General features: G+C 44.9%; 1 protein-coding gene across 2 annotated transcripts in view; it reads left to right on the top strand.

The window, feature by feature from the left end:
• The window catches only part of LOC147697186 (granulocyte-macrophage colony-stimulating factor receptor subunit alpha-like), a 328625-nt gene that overhangs the window by 234483 nt on the left and 74219 nt on the right, over positions 1-19923 (top strand). For both annotated transcript variants that reach the window (XM_086934253.1, XM_086934255.1), the window contains exon 9: positions 18136-18229. In XM_086934253.1, the coding sequence (XP_086790379.1) occupies positions 18136-18229 (94 nt within the window). The remainder of the gene's footprint in view (positions 1-18135; positions 18230-19923) is intronic.

Genomic DNA, 19923 nt, shown 5'->3' with positions numbered 1-19923 from the left:
ATGTAAAAATGGTGCGGGAGGTGTGACAGATTGCACTTTGATGGAATAGTGAAATGTACTTTACAAACACCAAAGATCATGAATTAAAAAACATTTTTACTTTGAAGATGCCGTAAAATGTGCAGGTCACTGAGGAAACACATGGAACCTCTTATTGCGTGCAGTTCACTGTACAGTACACCATTGAAGCATCCATAATGCTGATTGATTCCAAAGAATCTGCTGAAGTATACACATTGCTGTATTGTATACACATTGGTTAACTTGATGAACAATTTGGAAGTGTTTGCAAAATCTCTATAGAGCACTTTTCCCCAAACTCTGAGTCGCAACCCACTGGGGTGTTGCGTGCCACCGGCCCAATTTTTGCTGAGTTGCAAAATTCCTTGCAATAAATAAACATGCCTTTAAATTCAATATTTATCTTGTCACATTTGCTGCGCTTCAAAGATGCCTGCATCATTCCTCTTTCTGTGTTTAGCCCTCACTGAAAGCAGGGACCAATTACTCTTATCCATCCCATGTTCTTATTTTAGGAAATATTTTCAGGACTCCTTTTTTCTTTGTCACATTTGCGGTGCATTGAAGGACTGAGATCAAATGTTAGATGCTGTTTTCCAAGAGTACTTTTTCTTTCTCTGACTTCAAAGTGAATGCTTAAATGTTAGAGTTGCTGCTGCTCGGGGTGCATGGCTGCTTAGTTTACATTCTTCGAACAGCCGGGAAAACGCCTCCTGCCTCCCTTCTCACCCAAACTCGTCAATGTTTTCGTGTAGTGCTCTGTTCCTTGGTTACCTACTTCTGGGTGAATTCAGCTTCTGAGCATTAGAGATCATAGATTCAGAATTGCTAACTTCAAAAGCAAACTTGAGAACTTTTAAATAGCAGATCACCAACTTTATTTTCTTCCGATTTGAGGTATCGATATCGTTACATTAACCCCACCGAGCTGCTGCAAGTGTTGCTTCCATGGATTTGTACAGAGTTGCATAGTGAAAACCAGAACTGGGGACTTGGGGAGGCGGGCTAATCCTACCGTGTGTACCGCATAATCTGTTCGCTCACAGCTGAGAAATGCATGTGATGCTGTTCCATTGATTCAATTAAATATTAAGGGCTTTATGTATGAGCTCTTGCGTCACATTTACGCCACAGTTGCAACACTTTTAGTGACACTGTGGAGGCGGAAATAATGCGCCAGGTTGCGCCATATTTATGAAGTGACGTATCTAGGCAGATGCATCACTTCCTATAACCCTGCTCTACATTATACCTGCGTCAGGCATTCCCCCGCATCAAAGCCTCGTAGAAGTGGTGATTGAAATGGGGCTTGCCCCATGTGAAAGGACACATTGATGGAGTTGCGTCTGTTTTCAGACACACCCCAGCAATGCGCCACTTTTGCGCATACAGATAAGTCAGTAATACTGATCCTTGCAACACGATGCCCCATACTCTAACTACTGTGCGTCCTTGGTGTCTCAAGGAGGGCGCACTAAGAAGTGTTGCATCGCTGCTTTGTCACAGCAATGCAACACTTCTCATAAATGAGGTCCCACGGGATTTGGGTTTGTTGTTTTTCTGTTGCTTTTCAAAAGCATAAATGTAGCGAAGGCCCAGAGAGAAGCCTCCTTGCATACAAATAAGTCCCTTAGCCCACCAAGCCTCTCTGTCCTCATAGCAAACAGTACCTTTTCTTCTTCGCCAACTAAGTGACATGATGCTTCCCGTCATTGTTTGCACTCCCTCTCCCCTTCCTTCGCTGTTGACCTCTCCTCCCTCCTCCTCCTACCTCTTTTTGTTGTTCCCCCCAGCAGCTTACTCGTCTCTCCCACACCTAGATGTTACTTTGCATATGCTGCCATGCACATGGTTCTGCTTTTTGTACAGCGCGCAGTGCTTGTTTTTTATTTTTAACAGGATGCACAAAGCAGAGCAGAGGGTGGCTGTGTTGATGAGATGTTGCTAATAAGCTATCTCCGCTGGAGGATCGGAGGTGGCAGGCTGTTTGCCCATGAACTGAGGCCACGATGTATAATGTTGTAATGATTTATGACCCAGAACGAGAAACAGCCTAACCTGTGAGGAATGTGAGACAGTGCTTCTTACTATTTATTTATTTATTTATTCATTGGGACTTTTTGGTTTATAAAAAAAATGTTCCCCAACTTTTTTATAAAATGACAACTGCCCCAGGACGCTTAATCCTTACTGTGTCATTGCTAAAGTGTTATTCAGGGAGTCTCCTGTGCTGTGAAACCAAAGTCGGACATTCGATCTAAACAAGCCTTCCTGTCAGGCTGCCTGCTTGCCAGAAAGAAATTCAAATGTGCTCAACAAGTTAATCTGCAGATGTAAAGGGTAATCTGCAAACGTTAGGGATGCTTGGGATAAAGTACTGACTTTAATTGATCAAATCACTTGAAGCCTTGTGATGATAAAGATGTATTCTTTTTGAGTCGTAGTGTAAAAAACTAACAACTGAGCTGTGAAGTGTGAGCTTTTAATAACTGTACTTATGTAGCACTTACTACCCCTGAGGCGTTGAAGGGACAGTTATATAAAAACAATTGTATTATGTACAGTCGGTTTATTACTAAAATCTATATTTTGGAAGAAGCATTTTACCTTAAACCTTTCTGCATATTTTGTAGGAGTCTATCCTATACTGTGTGTAATGCAAGTTTAAAATAATGACTTACATGTTCACAGGACTTTCTGTCACTAGCTGCGACCTCGTTGTACTATAAAATACACAAGTCACTATTCTCCACTTCCTCAACCAAAAGTTAATTCTGTGGCTCTCTGGTTACACACAAATGTCTAAGGGGCATTAACTAATAAAGGTGTTTTAATGTACTATAGTGCATTTACCACTGTATCAACGTTTTAAAATACATTTTTCATTTAAGCTGCACATTATTTTATATGTAGCTACCTGATGGTGAAACACCCCAAAAAACGTATAGAATATTTCGTTTTTTTGTGCAACACCTTTGACCCTACACTCAGCCTCACTGACCCCGCCTCCATTGCACCCAGCATCATATTTTTACTACTTTTTTTAATGGACTTCGTCTGCTGTTTAAGAGTTGGTATTCTGAGACCAGAAAGAAAGTGTGCCCCTGATAGTTCTGTGACTTGTCTGTGTTATAATTTTTTTTTGGACTGCCTATAATTATAGGCAGTACTGAAACCCATTAACATTGACAACTCCTACAGCTCTCAGATTGTCCAGACCTATTGACTTTTCCAATGCTTGTTAAATTTTCATCTGCTTTTTTTTACCTACTTTTTCTTTTTGAGCAAACATGTTGGCTGACTGCATGTGTTTTGTTCTACTGTGCTTCTTAACAATTTAAATATAGTTCTGGAATATTTATTTATTTATTTATTTATTTATTAATTTCAAAGTGTTTTATTGAAAAAGTTTTTAAAAAGTAAAAACATTAATTTTTTGGGGGCGAGTTCTTCGTATATTTTTAGACTGAGCGTTAAGCTTAGTAAGTTGTTTGTTGTTTTTTTATACCAAGTGTTGGGCTTTGTTCTTTCTTTAGCTAATTGCTAACTCGAACCTCCAGTTGGTGCCTCAGCCACAGATCCCCCCTACCAAACACTAGTTTTCTCTTCACCATTAATCTGCCATCACTTATTGGTGTATGTAGCTAACATTCACTTTTAAGAACACTTTACGCTTTGTTTCTAGAAACCGCCTAGTTTTAACCCTTTCGCTGCGGCGGCTATTCCGCCGCAGCGCTAACGGGGCGGGGCGGCCGCGCGGCGGCCGCATGCTGGTGACAGAACCGCTCCGTCACCAGCCGCGGTTGAGCTGTGCTGGTGATGGAGCGGTTCCGTCATGACCCGCCCCGCTCAATAGAACGGCTGCACAGGCGCGAAATCAGCGCCGCGCAGGCGCGGCGGCCGGGCCATAACGGAACCGCTCCGTCATCAGCACAGCCCAACCGTAGCTGATGACGGAGTGGTTCCGTCATCAGCAGGGGAGGGGTTAAGAGAGAAAGCTGATACCTTGTTTGCACAGGGCTCGGTTTTATCAAATCCCTCACTTTGGGGCATATCAGCAAGGAGCCGCAATACAATTATTGCTGCTTTAGCGTCCGTTTTCGGGCTAAAAGCGGCGATAATTGTATCGCACTATTAGCAAGGACACGCTAGCGCGTGTTTCCATGCCTCTTCGCTCTAAGCGCGCACTGCAATGTTTATCACAGTTTGTTGTAGATATGCCCCTTTGTGAGTGCAGTTTGAACTTGATAACTGCTCGGGAAGAGCTCTAGGTCTGGCTTTACAGCTAGATGTCTGTGTTTGTGCATAGTCGTGCGAGGTACAAAATACGATTACACCGTCACTGGCTTTTGAAAATCTTGCATTAGCCTGTTTTTTTTAGCAATATATAGAACTGCAAAAACATGCAGTCCTTGCTTTTCCTTTGGGTGAGTGTAAAAACGACCAAATCTGATAATAAAAGTGCAGTTTTACTCCAAATCACACCAGGCGCGGAAAGAGAGAGGTTTTGGCGTTACAGTCAGAGCTGTCACTTTGGAATTGTGGAAGAGGTTTGAATCTCGGTGTCTGCTCAAAATTCTGCGATTCTGGGCAAAATTCTTTACAACTAAAATCGATCCCGGTTCCTCGCCATGAGGATTCAAGGCAGGCCGCAGGATAGTGGTTGATGCCGCTGGCTACAATGGGCCCTTGCAGACCGTGGCTGTATCACACATCAGAAGTGAGCGCGTGCATGAGGCAGTGTGCAGGGAATGTGTGTGGCTGATACATGGCCTTTGTGAGAGCTGTGCAAAACTTGCAGGAAGTGTCCTAGACAGAGACAGCTTTACCCGGGTATTGCCTGCTTGGGTTATGCTGTATCTTTGTGATTTTTTTAGGCATTTACCAGATATACAGAAATGCTCAGATTTGAAGTGTGTTCTGTCGATTTATTTTCTCCCATTCCCTCCCCACTCTTACAGCTGTGCTTGATGTCAGTTAATTTCTTTTTGGATACAAATCAACCCAGAGGGAACAGTGCAGCTGCATGTAGCATTACACTACAAAATGTTGTAGCATGCAAAATGCTAATATTGTGTTGTTTTCTGCCAGTTGTATCTCTGAAACGGACTGGAATTCCTCCTCCTCCTCAGTGTAGCGTTGTATAGACCTGTAGCTGTAAATAAAGCATGTGGGCAACATTTATGAAAATATTGATAAAGACAATAGATTTTCCATTTGCAAAACCTATTGGCTTTCCCAATGCTTGTTTGAACATGGGATGGGTGTGTACAACCTCCTCTCACTTTTTTATTCAGAGAAAGAAATGTAAAGTGAATTATGTGATAGTTTTGTTGGGGTACATGAAGTGTGAAAGGAAAGGCTGTAGGGTGTATTTTTTCATAACATACAACAACATCTAAATATTTGTAAATGAACTGTTAATATTCAGCGGTTAAGAAAGCAAGAATGAAGCACATTTTGTGTAATTCTGAAGAGCGATGGGAACAAAGATTTTAAATGGATCAGAAAAAATCAAAACACTTAGGGGCTCATTAGTATGGCGGGCGGACTTTGTCCGCCCTCCATAGGCCCGGGAAATGGGACCGCCCGCTATGTATGCAGCGGTCCAGCATTAGGCAGTAGGATCCCCCTGCCATACTGGCTGGCGCATCCCGCATTCCTGACATTGCGGCGGGCAGTGCTTTCAGCAGCACCCTCAGCAATGTCAGAAATTCATGTTGTGTATTTGCATGCACAACTTGGCAGGCACCGCGCAGTGCATGTGGCCCACCCACCCCCCAACACCCTGGGGGCCCGCAACGGGCCCCCAAATAAAAAAAAGCATGCCTTTCCATCGCTGAGTCTCCGCCATGGAAAGGCACATCTCCGCCATTATAGTAATATGGATGGCCCCATATTGCTGTGCTTTTCTGCCTGGTAGGCAATCGGACGGATTGCCTACTGGCGGAAAACCGGCGGTCTTCCCGTCCGCAGGTGGTCCCCCCACCATAGTAATATGGTGGGGGGAAATTGGTTGTGGGCGGTGACATTTGGAGGTGGATCGCCACTGCCATATGGGCGGTGGCGATCCGCCCGCTATAGTAATCACCCCCTTAGCTTGGTGACTGATTTCTATACATTATAATGTATGTGGAATATAGTTGTAGTAGAACTGCATGTCTGTGCACATGTAATGATAATTTCAACTGAAAATATGCTGTCTGTAAATGACAATACAGTACCACACAGTTCTTTAGTTGCATAAAAAAATTCCCCCACCTCATGTCCATTAAAGTTAGGCAGGTCGCAAAGGTTTGTCATACTAAAAAGTGGATTGGTTTGAGATACACAGAGTAGGAACTTAAATTCCAGGAGTTTTTACATGTTAGAAAAAATAAACGTGACCCTTGTGTGGCATTGTGTTTGCATAACATGAAGGCTTGGTAGCTGGGCCCAGAAGAGCCTCATGATGTTGATGCAGATAATAAGTACTGAGTGAAGATAAATCTATATGAAGTGCTTAGTTTGGCGGTCCCCCAGAGTCCAGGGGGCTGAATCCAGCACCTTTCGGCAGCGGATGGTGTAGTGCACCGCTGGAGAGCGCCTACCTGCTCCATTAGACGCAGGATCGTCCCTGGGGCGACCTCAGAAGGATCTCGTACCCGTGAGGCAAAATGGCGGCTGCCCGGCGGGCTTGATCACCGGATCCTTTGGTGCCAGCGGAGGATGCCACCTGAAGACCTTGGCCTGGCCTCCCATTTTATGCGCCCTCGCTGCTCTCCACAGAGATGCGCTCCAGTCTGCTCTGCCCCACGGCTCGCTTACCTGACTCCAAAATGGCGGCGCCTTAGGGACCTCGGCTCCAACGACTCCCCAGACGGACTTACAAGCCAGTGATAGGCTGCTGCCAAAGCATCACCTGAAGACCTTGCCCTCCTCCTGTGCCCATCCAGCTTCGGCGTTGCTCCGGTTCCTCCATATGGCTCCAGATGATGTGGGATGGCTTTGAGGCATGTTCTCCCCTCCTACCGGGACAGCTAGACTTCTTTGTTGATGTGCCCCCACTGCCTGCCGCCCGCTGCCTCTCCATGCAGGCTATCTTCCTGGATTTTGCCTCTCCTCTTCATCAACTTTGAAGACCCCGGTGAACTTCTCCCTGGTATGGGGGCGTGGGAGCCACGACTCGCTGATGGTCTTCGGTGTTGATCCAGTGGACCCGAGCCCACACGCCTCCTCTCCCTTCCTGACTTTGATTTGCTTTAACTATGTGCCCCCCCAGACTTCTCCTGGCACTTTGGGTCATACTCACTGGGTTACTCTCATGGACTTCTTTACTTTTTTTCTTTTGTCTTGGCCGCCATTTTGCTGCTGCTCTCGGCCGCTTCTTTCTCCTGACCCTGGCCCGCCATCTTGTCCGTTCCCTCGGCCTTTACACTTCTCCCTCGTTTCCCCCTTGACGATCCTCAAATGTTTCTGATTTGCCTTTTCTCCATACCCCTGTATCCCTCCCATTCTCCCTACTCTCACCCAAATCTACTATTTGTATATATATGTATATAGAGATAACTCTAATCACTAGTATATGCTGTAGACCATTGTACTCTCTACCATTCCTACAGTGGCGGCTGGTGACATTTTGAAGTGGTGAGGCGTAAAAGTTTGTGATGTATAGAGAAGCATGCAAGCCTGACAAATAAGAAGGGTTGGGGGATAGGGGGCGGGGGGGGGGTCCTACAGGATACTATCAGACTAAAAACTAAGAAGTGTAAAAAGCAAAAAACAAGACAGCACAGCAGGCATTTTCTATCTCTGCACCCAGTATTTGGAACAATATCCTCATATCCATTAACACCACCCCAACCATGCTGCAATGTAGAATAATTTGAACACACACTTCTTTACAGAATAGTATATCACAAAGCAGTAAAAAAATTACCACCAGCTCCAACTCCTATTACTCATTGACCGTAATAGTATAACATACACATTTATTGCTTGGATGTTTACCAGCCCATAGTAAGTGGCTGTGCTTATTATTGTGGAAATCTGGCAAGGTTGTCATAACCCTTTCCTTCCCTTTATCAAAACACTACATGTAGCATGCCCTGCACATCTTCACGTTTTTTAACTAACTGCAGCCCTTGGTTTCCAGCAGTCACAGAAAATCCATAACAGATGACATGTTAATCCTGAACAGTTTCAGAGGCAGTCCATTAAAATTATCATAACCAAATTCAAGGTCATTAAGAGACTTTACATTTCCACAAGAAAGCAGAGCAGAATATACTTTTCTCAAGTTGAAATCTGCCACGCTGGTAACAACAAATTTCACAGCACTGCCAACAGTACACAGATAGCAAAACGTTTGAAAGTGTTTAAAACAAAACTGCAAACAAAGTCCCATTTTTTTTTTAGATTTATAGCGGAGGTCGTGGAGTTTATTACGAGATGGTAGATTAGCCGCCCAGGCCCCAAACACATCAGTTAAAACACAGCCCGGGCCTGTAAGAACGGTAAGGTTGCTGAAAGGACCCTCTGCCTTTCACGCTCTCACACCGCAGCCCGCCTTTTCTCCCACCCTACCACTACCCTGTGATGCGCCCACCTCGATTTGATTTTGTGATCACAATCTTTACGTTGTGCCCCATGTTCAGCTCTGCACCCTCTCATCTCTCTGTTCAATTTGATGTCTTTTTTTTTTTAGATATGTTACTGGCCCATCGCAGGTGTTTTTCTCTGCATCAGTCATCTATAATTCTTTTATTTTTTATCAAAAGCACGTTCTTTGTAACCCTGGGCGAAGAACTACGCTCCGTTCGCGGAGTTTGCGGAGTTTCGGCAACTCCGCGCTCCGCGGAGAACGCAAAGTTGTCGAATACTCCGCAAACTGCTGCGTAGCGTAGTTCTCGGGCGCTCAATAGCATGTTCGCGTGCGCGAGGATGCTTGTCGGTAAGATCGAGTTGCCGAACACGCAGAAACTGCAATCTGGCACAGAATAACTCGCGAACACGTTAGTAGTGACCGGAAATAAGGGGCGCGAGCGGGCGGGACAAACCTCATGGGTAACTTCACGCGCTACACATCCCGAGCATGCAGGCAATCAATCAACCAATCAATCAGGATATTTGTATAGCGCGCAACTCACCCAGAGGGTCTCAAGGCGCTTGGGGGAGGGGGGTCCGCTACTGCTCGAACAGCCATGTCTTGAGTTGCTTCCTGAAGCAGAGGTGGTCTTGGGTCAGGCGGAGGTGGATGGGGAGGGAGTTCCAAGTCTTGGCTGCCAGGTAGGAGAAGGATCTTCCTCCCATGGTGGATCTTCGGATGCGTGGCACGGCGGCAAGGGTGTGGCTGGTCGATCGTAGCTGGCGGGTGGGAGTGTAGAAGGTCAGGCGGTTGTTGAGGTACCTGGGGCACAGGTCGTGGAGGGCCTTGTGTGCGTGGGTGAGGAGTTGGAACGTGATTCTCTTGCTGACGGGGAGCCAGTGAAGGTCTCTCAGGGGTCCGGAGATGTGGCTGTGTCGGGGGATGTCCAAGATGAGTCATGCGGAGGCGTTCTGGATGTGTTAGAGTCTTTTCTGGAGTTTGGCTGTGGTTCCGGTATAGAGGGTGTTTCCGTAGTCCAGTCGGCTGGTGACGAGTGCCTGTGTGACCGTCTTCCTGGTTTCGGTGGCGAGCCATCGGAAGATCTTTCGGAGCATGCATAGGATGTTGAAGCATGATGATGAGACGGCATTGACTTGTCTGGTCATCGAGAGGGAGGAGTCCAGGATGAAGCCCAGGTTGCGTGCGTGGTCCGTTGGTTTGGGTGCGCTGCCCAGGGCAGGGGCCACCAGGAGTCGTCCCAGGCGGAGGGTGATGATCCAAGGATGAGGACTTCCGTCTTGTCTGAGTTCAGTTTCAGGCGGCTGTTCCTCATCCACTCGACTACGTCTTTCATCCCTTCGTGTAGGTTGGTTCTGGCGGTTCCTGGGTCGTTGGTGAGGGAGAGGATCAGCTGGGTGTCGTCGGCGTAGGAGATGATGTTGAGGTTGTGTTGGCGTACGATGGCTGCGAGGGGGCTCATGTAGACGTTGAAGAGGGTGGGGCTGAGTGATGATCCTTGTGGTACGCCGCATATGACTTCGGTGGCCTTGGATCTGTACGGGGGGAGGCGGACTTTCTGGGTTTTCCCGGTGAGGAACGAGATGATCCACTCCAGTGCCTTCTCTTGGATTCCGATGTTGCTGAGGCGCTGCACTAGGGTGCGGTGGCAGACCGTATCGAATGCTGCGGAGAGGTCCAGGAGGATGAGGGCCGCTGTTTCCCAGTTGTCGAGCAGGGCTCAGATGTCGTCAGTGGCTGCGATGAGGGCGGTCTCGGTGCTGTGGTTGGCGCGGAAGCCGGACTGCGAGTAATCGAGGCTGGTTGGGCAAGCGCAATTGGTGATCCACTGTGTGAGGTTGTTGGCTGCTTGGTTGGGGTCCGTTGAGCTGGCGGGAGGGTTCTGGCTCAGTGAAGTGGTGAGCTGGTCGGTGGTGATCTTGTTCCAGTTCCTGCGGGGAACCTGTTGCGGGTGGTGGTGAGTCGTGGTCTTTCTGAAGCTGAAGTGGACGCAGCTGTGGTCTGTCCAGTGGAGTCCGGTGGAGTGGCTGAAGGAGATGTACTTGCTGGAGGAGAAGACTGGGTCAAGCGTGTGTCCGGCGTAGTGGGTGGGGGTGTTCACCAGTTGCATGAGTCCGAGGTTGGCGAGGTTGTCCAGCAGGGTGGTGGTTGTGTTGTCGTTGTTGTTCTCCAGGTGGAAGTTGAGGTCCCCTAGGAGGATGTAGTCAGCGGAGGCGAGGGAGTGCGGTCTGATGAAGTCTGCGATGTCTTCGCTGAATTGTGTGCGAGGTTCTGGGGGTCTGTAGATGTGGGTGCCTCTGAGTGTGGTCTTGGGGTCGGTGTGTATCTGGAAGTGAAGATGTTAAGCGGCTGTGGGGGTGTCGTCTGAGTTGGTCGTGATGCGGATGGTGTTCTTGTGGACGATGGCGATGCCTCCTCCTGTCTCGTTGACGCGGTCTCTCCGGGTGATCTTGTATCTGTCCGGGATGGCGACGGCGATGTCGGGCGCTGAGGAGGCATTCATCCATGTTTCCGTGAGGAAGGCGACGTCTGGAGATGTGGTGTCGAGCAGGTTCCATAGTTCCACAGCGCTCCCGAAGACGAAAAATGCCTCACGAACGGGTCAAGCAAGCTATTACGCATGCTCGCGGAATCCGAATCCTACCGATTTGGTATTTTTTACCGAATTTTTACCTACATCTCTTTTACCAAATCTAAAATACCGAATCGGTAAAATTCAGTATTTTAGAGTCGGTAAATGAGATTTACCTACATCTGGTCCTTAACCCCCAACTTTTAAGCTCTTCCACTTGAAATGTCACCAGCCACCACTGCAATCAGGTGAAGTGGTCAAGATGGAAACTTGTGCCACAACAACAGTTAATTCCCCTCACAGGCCACCTATACCCAGTCAATGTGTTTGCGGGCTGGAGGAGATGGGGCAGGGTTTCCAAGCAAGTAAGAAAATGGATCCTGATCCTAAAGGTACCGTTCACCCTGTTAAAAGAAACAGCTGAACACACAGTCCCAACACCGCAGGATTACTGAAATTAGGTGATGAATCCTTGACTAACCAATACACTGATTTGAAACAATCCTCACGTGCCTGTGTAGAATGGTGCAAGCCGCAGCCGTAATTAAGGCAAAATGAGCTAGTCACAGAGAAAGTACAGTACTTGGGAAGGTGAGGGATTGTTGCATAGGATAGGTACGTGTTGTTCTTAGAATATCATTGATCTCATGCATGCGTCATAGTAGCTGTAATATATGGTAATGTTATTAGAGCTATCCTCATAGAGTGTTGTTCATAGAATTCTTCTATGTCATTTTAGGAATGTTGTATGTAGAACTTTAGGGATAGGAATGTTGGTACATGGCATTATTGAAACCTGCATTGAAACTGTTAGCAGGAGGTCGTGGCTCCTTATCTTCAACCTACTTTCACAAGTGGATTACCTCGTTATTGGATTTCTTCATATTTCCATTTACTACAGTAGTTTACGATTCTAAACTTGCATTCAAAGGGGTTATGTTGAGCTTGCTTGTTATAACAAGAGGAGGTTGGTGGATTTACTTTGTTTCCGTGGTGTTGGCTTGTGGGCCTTATTCTTTCTTTGAGAATAAAAGTATTTACTTGAAAGACATTCAGTCTCTGTAATTATCATGGCGTCTCAGCAGGGATTACTCAGTAAAAGCCCAGTCATTGCCAAAATTGTTGTATCAATGTAATCCAAGCCAGAGTAGTTGTGACAGATATTTATTGGGGAGAGAAAGAGATGGTGAAGTGCACGTGGCTCACTCTCAACCAACATTGAGACTGGAACCTTCGAAACATAACACATTAAGGGCCATATTACCAAGGTGAAGTATTGCCGATTTCACGGCGAATTGTGCCGAGAAAGCGGCGATGATTCTAGCGCCCTATTAACAAGGGCATGCTAACGCCTGCCTCAAGCCCACTTTGCATGTCAGCGAGAAACATCGCTAATGACATGCAAAGTGGGCGTTCCCACGTCCAACCACATGTAAAATGTGGTTGGAGGTGGTAACACCCTATTACCAAGGCAGGCGTTGGGAGAAGGAGACCTGCGACAAACTTGTTTATCGCAGGTCTCCCAACGCCTGCCCGGAGCAGGTGTTAGGCATTGATAACATGGGGGTGTGGATCATAAAGCTGAATCCACCCCCCCCCCCAATATCATCAAGGCACACATTAGCGCGTGACAACAACGCTTGTTTTCACGCGCTAATGTTTCCTATCTCCGGCTATCCCCGGATTTAATATCGTCTACGTGTTGCACGTTGATAATGACGCGCTAACACTGCGATAAAATCCAGCGATAGGGAAATGTGCGATGTGCGTTTTTTAACGCACATCTTAGTAATATGGCCCTAGATACCATATTAGAATTCTCACAAACCAATCCTGACCCAGATGGTCAACTTCTCTAGCAATAACACACACCTTCCCCTCCAATTGCAATAAAATCCCACAGCAGCTCACTGACACCCACCTGCTCTCACACTGAAGGAAGGTAAAGTCCTACTGCCATCACACCCACCAGAGGCAAAGTCTTTCTGCCCAACACACCCACCCTCGGCAAAGAAGGTCATGCTTCTCTCCTCCACTCATCTTTTAGGGCTGGCTGCAGCCTACAGGGAAGAAATACTATGATTTTGTTTGATTACTTGGGCGTACTAAAAACATACCCACCTCTACTTTAGACCCTACAAGATGTCACTAGTCTGTTTCTTGCCACTGTTTTTTATATGTGCTGATAGCATATCCTGTCACTTTCACTTTTATTGTAGTCCTGCTGACCCACAAACAGGCGCTTGATATCCTACGCGTTTCGGGATTGCAAATGCCTTGTTCACCGTGAACAAGGCATTTGCAATGCCGAAACGCATAGGATATTAAGCGCCTGTGTCTGCACATGCAAATTGATGCTCTTGGAAGAAAAGAAATAAAAAACGGATTCATCAACCCGAAACGAGTGCGGCCCATTTTCCTGGGAGACCGGGGAGTTCTGAAAAAAAATATATATATATAATATAAGAGGATATTATCTTAATCACACTGGACATTGCAAGTCTATATACCTCGATCAGGCATGAAGATGGACTATTGGCAATGAAGAGTTTCCTAGATAAAAGGGCACTCAAATTTCGCAGTCACAACAGGATGTTGTTAGAACTAACAGACTTTTGTCTGAGGAATAATATCTTCTTATTCTCAGGACAGCTCTATTTACAACTCCAGGGGACCGCAATGGGCACGTGCTTCGCCCCCAGCTACGCAAATTTATTCGTGGGCTGGTGGGAGAAGCACGTGGCCTGGGCGGGGAGGAATGAGCGATTGATGAATCACATCATGCTGTGAATCCGCTATATCGACGACTTGTTCGTGGTATGGCGGGGTTCACAGAGTGAGGCTAAGGAATACATCAGTGATTTAAACAACAATAACCTAAGCCTTAGCTTCACCAGCAGTATAAGTACGAAGGAGGTCTTCTATTTAGACCTTCGAGTCTATGTTGAAGATGATATCATCCAAACTGCAGTCTATCGCAAACCCACAGCGGGAAACACCATCCTACATTCAGGAAGCTATCACCCGCGAAGTGTGATTAACAACATCCCACTGGGAGAGTTTTTGCGCATGAAGCGCAACTGCTCAACAGATGAAGAGTTTGAGAAAGCGAGAGGAGAATCTAGGAAGAGGTTTAGACAGATGGGGTATTGCAAAGTAGTCCTGGATCAAGCAGAAATAAGAAGCAATGCAGTGGGGAGAAATGACCTACTGATTGACAAACCAAGATCAGGCGAGTCAGAAATCAGAATGATCACAGGCTACTCAGAGAAATCACCAGAAGTCTTCAATATCACGAGAAGACTCTGGAAAATCTTGAAGACAGTGTGATAGGCAAAACACCACCGACTATCCCCTCATTTCCTATAGAAAAGGGAACTCATTCAAAGATCATCTTGTTGACAGTCAACATGAGTGCAAAAATAGGAAGAAACCGACAGTGCTAGGCTTTTTTCCTTGTATGAAATGTAAGGCCTGTAAAAATTCACATAAGGTCAAGGAATACCGAATACCAGGAAAAAAGAACAAAACCAAGATCTCCAAATTACTCAATTGTAATTCGGAATATACTGTGTATTGCCTGATGTGCCCCTGTGGGTAAAAATACATAGGGAGCACAATCAAACAGACCAAATTAAGGGTCCTTGAGCATATGAGGGCCATCACCACGAAAGATCAGAGCTACCCAGTGGCTCGGAATTTCGAGGTGATGCATAAAAGCAATAGCAACTTACTCACCTTCTTTGCACTGGATCAACTAGTTAGAACTGAGAGAGGAGGAGACTGGGTGAAGAAACTACGAACCTTAGAATCTAGGTTCATCATCCAGCTCCAGACCAAGACCCCAGGAGGTGTGAACAACGAAGAAGAAATGTGGACACATATCTGAAACGTTGTCTCTTCTGACTTTTGGGGAAACAAGAAAATATAGCATGAGGAGAAGAATCCATCCCCAAGACTAACGTATCTGCCTAATAACAGCTTAAACGAAATTAGCCCATTCAGGGCTTGATCGAAAGAACTACATTTAGTTTACAACCAAATATGACTCCTAGGTCATATATCCGTGAACTATTCGACACGGTTCCCATGAATGTGATCGTGGGGAGCTGTGCGAATTAACGGCACTAGAAAATAATGATAGGCGACCAGTAATATGTTTTATAATATTACATGTGCATATCAAAGAAACCACATATGAACTGATTGTTATAATTACCAAAATGAAATACACAAATGTTCGAAATTAAGGACATATGTTCTGAACTTATATCTTGTGATTAATTGTTCACATCATTTACCACTCTAGGATGGCCGCCATGTTTAATGACTAAATTACATGAATTGTGCCGTTTTTTATGTTTATTTTTAATGCATGTGACAGGAAGTCACAATGAATTTTATTTAAATCGCCTTAAAAAAATACGCTGGTTTACACTGACAAAGGCGGCAACGACGAAACGTGTTTGTAACCTTGCTATCTGCAAATGCTGTAATAAAATATGGCTAACCACGCTGGAGCGACTTTGAGTGCTCTTTTTTGAAGACCAGTCCCGAGGATTGAGGGACCCAGTGTTGGGAGAATATATATATATATATATATATATAGGTATTAGTCTCTGAGTGAAATGAAAAGGCAGGTGAAACAAATAGCATTTGAAGAAATGGCAAAGAATTGGATGGAGAATAGACAGTTCCTATTAAACAGTATAGGCGTCAAAAATATGCAGAGGTTAAAAAGCATTCTTGTTAAAAATCATCAGAAATGTCTCTCATCTGCAGATGATGTGACATGTTGCTTGCTTGGCCAACATATTCATCGACACACATTTGGGCATTTGTACAAAGAAACAGTACCCCTGCAGTGTAATTTATTTCTACGCTGCAGCACAATCAGTGCTCCACTCTGCTCCATGAGGCTTATTTACAAGCGCCTTGTGCTGGTGCTGGGGTGTGCCATTTTTTTGTGTTGCACCAACGGCTCAAGGGGCCTGTAAATAACCCACTATATTTACAAACTGACGCATTGGGCCCAATGCATCAGTTTGTAGAGGCCTACATCAAATTATACCTGCGCCAGGTATAATGTCTGCATGGTTAGCATTTCCATATTACAAGCCATGTAGAACTGACGCAGTGAAATTTACAACTTTATAGTGCGTCATTCTACGAGTTGACTGCATCAAAATCCCTATGTCTTCTCAAACCCGGCGTAAATATTGACGCAGGGCTTTTAACATGGGACTCGCCTCTGTGTTCTGATGCATTGCTGGAGTTGAGTCAGTCTTAAGACCAACTGCAGCAACGTGTCACTTTAGCACCAAAAGATGGGTCCGAATTTTGGATGCATATGTAAATTCTTGCGCCATGAAGCACGGTATTGTAAATACAGCGCATCCATGTTGCCATTAGGGCATTTACAGCAGGCGCCAGAAATCTGACGCATTGATACAGATGCGTCAGTTCTTGTAAATATGTCTCTAGATGTTATTGTTGGGGAAACAGATAATCTTTTGCTTGTATAATTGCCCTCTGCAGAGAAGCCAGTGTGTCGTATAACTAGAACAAATACTTGCTAGCGGTCAGTGAAGTGGCGCACAATTTGGATATGACATTTTTTTTAGGAGAAATATTGGGCCAAACACCAAATACCGTTTGCAGGAGAACTGGAAAAGTTGAAGAATTCCTAGTCCTATCTGCTTCAACTTCCTGAATATCCCTAATTGCAACTGAACAATTTTGCATCAGTTTGTGACCCATTGTTAGATTACCGCCTTGCACGTCACCTTTTTTCACCCTTAGTAGGGGGACGTGAGTCTAGTGAAAATGGCAGGTTCTCACTGCGATTGACACAATTGTAGCATGCAAAAAAAAAATGGTTTTCACCCAGTCGTATTCCCGATAAGAGAACAACTAAATTTGTAGTTTCTTTGAATAGCAATTTATATGTTTCCCTTTTTTACTGGAGAAACCATAAATCACATTGTACCAAATCCTGACTACGTATTTAAAGTATTTTCCTAGATTTATTGTAGATATATGTAACCCCTTTCTATAAATATGTAATTTAATGTACATAAAAGTTAAGTAAAAGTAGTACAGAGGAGGCATGAGGTATGAAATTCGGATTTTTCCTGAACAAGCTGGTTACAGTCCACTGTCTACAACTCTTTTTCTTGTTTTTCATTAAGTTCCTGGACCTCCTGGTTTGTGGGTGTGGACCATTCCTTGTTCATAGAGTCAGAGCTGTTGCTTTGCCTTCTCCTCCCATATGTGATACTTCTATGAGGAGAAGAAGGTCATTGTTAACAAAGGTTTTGTTTCCTTCCTCGATTAAGGGTTGGTCAACAATATGAATGAGTGATGCATGAGGAAAGGCAAGGAGTGTTCCGCTTGTTGATGCACATATGGTCTTATCCGAATACCTTCATTGTGCAACAAGGATTATGTTTCATGGTTGATGTAGCTGGTTCTTTAGGTTCAGAGGATCTCAATTTTCGGTTACGGTCAATCCCCTGTTGTATCTCTGACCACATGTATGATGTGTTGTAGCATGTGTGGAGTCCAGTATAGTGATTCTGGTGGTTCAATGTATCTTACATGGTGAGAAGGGGGATAAAGAAGGGACTGATCACCCACCAATGATCATTAATATGCCAAACTGTACTCCTTTGAATCATAGTTTTGAGTATCTACCACCTGCCTTGGGGATAATGAAGATTACCAGTAAGTAAAACTACTTCTTAGCAATAAAATGGTTCCTCCTTTCGATCTCTCTATTGTTCTCTTCCTTAAGCGTGTCCCAAGTGGTCATTGATTAACGAGCTAAATGCAGTCCTTTTATTTTGGGGAAATAAGCTTTAGTGAACTTGATTAGGTATTAATCGTTCTGTAAATTAGATTAGGATTTTCTGCCATCAAGGTGTGCAATATCAATTTCCTTCATTGTTTTTCCTAGGTAATCCTTCAGCTTTCCACTACACACATATGTTAATACTCTTAGCAGTTGGGATTGTACTAATATCAGTGGTCATTGCTTTCATCTGTAGCAGGTAAGCAAAAATACTATTTAAATGTCTTAATTTCTCATACTGTGGTATTCTTCATATTCAGATGTATCTTGTGTTTTGCTTGTACGCATTTAATGTTTCCATACACATTTTAACTCAGTTTAAAAGTCTAACCTGTCTTCTTTTCTAATTTGTCTTAGTCAGGTTTCACCTGTTCAATCTCGAACTGCATGTCTCTTTGTTTCTTCTTTGTTTCATTAAGCATGACATCAAAGTCTCTTTTGTTTTTCATTTCTCTTTGATTTGCCGGATGCTTTAATATTGTTGAATGTTGTACTTTACCTTTTGACCTTTCATCTTTTAAAAGCTCTGGGACAACTCTGGTCTTGTTTTAATCGATCCAAGCCCTCATTATGGGAGTGAAAGAATGTTTACCACATGTGATAAATACTGATATCCCAGGGTGGGAACTGGTGAAGTATATACCTTTGAGTCAAAGTTTTAGCCATGGAAATGAAGTATAACACAATGATTTGTTCAAGTTCAAATAATCTTTAATCGAGTAGTATTTCATAATCATAAAAGATAACATTAAGCAATAAATACAAAAACATGTTAAAAAGTAATAATCATTTGATCAAATACAATCCGCATGCATGTCAGGTAGGATTTTTCTAATCCTCATAGCACTATTTACACACCTGCCTGCTTCTTCCATGAGCGTGTGACCGGACTCCAAGTCCCAGGCTGGCTGCTGATTGGTTGGAGGCTTGGGAGCCAGCATTTAAAGGATGCTGCAGCCCCTGCAGCATAGGACACACCCGGGCACATGTCGGACAAAGACTGGGCCGAGAGCGAGCCCATCTGCACCCATCCGTTGGCTTTGGAGGCTGGGTTGGGCCAACCCTCTTGGTTTTCCCATAAGACGTCTTTTCTATCTATGGCCCTAAAGATGTAAGGTGTCTTATTTGCTTTTGTCTTTGCTGTTGTTCGGGGATACTTTTATGGGGCTTTAGCGAAGGCTTTGGTATTATGCTTTGCTGTACAATCTACCTGCCTGTTTACTTGCTCATTCCCCGCAGTTAAGAGTGTGGCCTTCCTGCAGTTAAACTTTTCGGTATATGTCATAGGGAAAAACAAGGTCCTAAACTCCAAAACCACTTTGGGCCTTAACACTTCGACCATAGACACCTTCTTCGCTAGAGCAGTCGGTGTATTAGTAGGAAAATGATTTTTGCGAAAAGGCGTCTGTCATTGGATTTAGCTGGCTCAGCAAATATGTCTATGCCAACTGACCTTAGTTCTGTTGCTCAGGGGAAGCGCGTGGCCCATTTGACTAATGTGGTTGAACTGTCCAATTCTATGCCTTCTGGTTTTGTACAGGAACCATCAGCTCAGCAGATGTTTCATATTAGCACCCCTGCCGCTAAGTGTAAGAGGAATTAGAACATTAGAATGTGGAGCACTCCATTGCAGAGAATCGAGTGCTGCAAGCTTCTACGGGCCGGTAAAGGCCCGCAGAGCAACATTCAAGGGGATTTCAATCCCCTCGGGCTCCGAGAGGCCTTTGTTTAATTTGTTAGAACATTCTGCTCTCTAGTGGCAGAATGTTCTAATAGCCCTATAGCCCTTCGTAGCTGGGCTATACCGGCTATTAAAGTCCCGCTCCCTTAACGCTGGAGCAGGCCTTTAATAGCTAATTTCGCCCACTACGGCGGGCTATAAGGCTATAATCT

This window comes from Lissotriton vulgaris, chromosome 8 (assembly GCF_964263255.1).
Source record: "Lissotriton vulgaris chromosome 8, aLisVul1.2, whole genome shotgun sequence".
Lineage (NCBI taxonomy): Eukaryota > Metazoa > Chordata > Amphibia > Caudata > Salamandridae > Lissotriton > Lissotriton vulgaris.
Note: the sequence above shows the minus strand (reverse complement) of the source record. Positions and strands in the feature narration are given on the sequence as shown.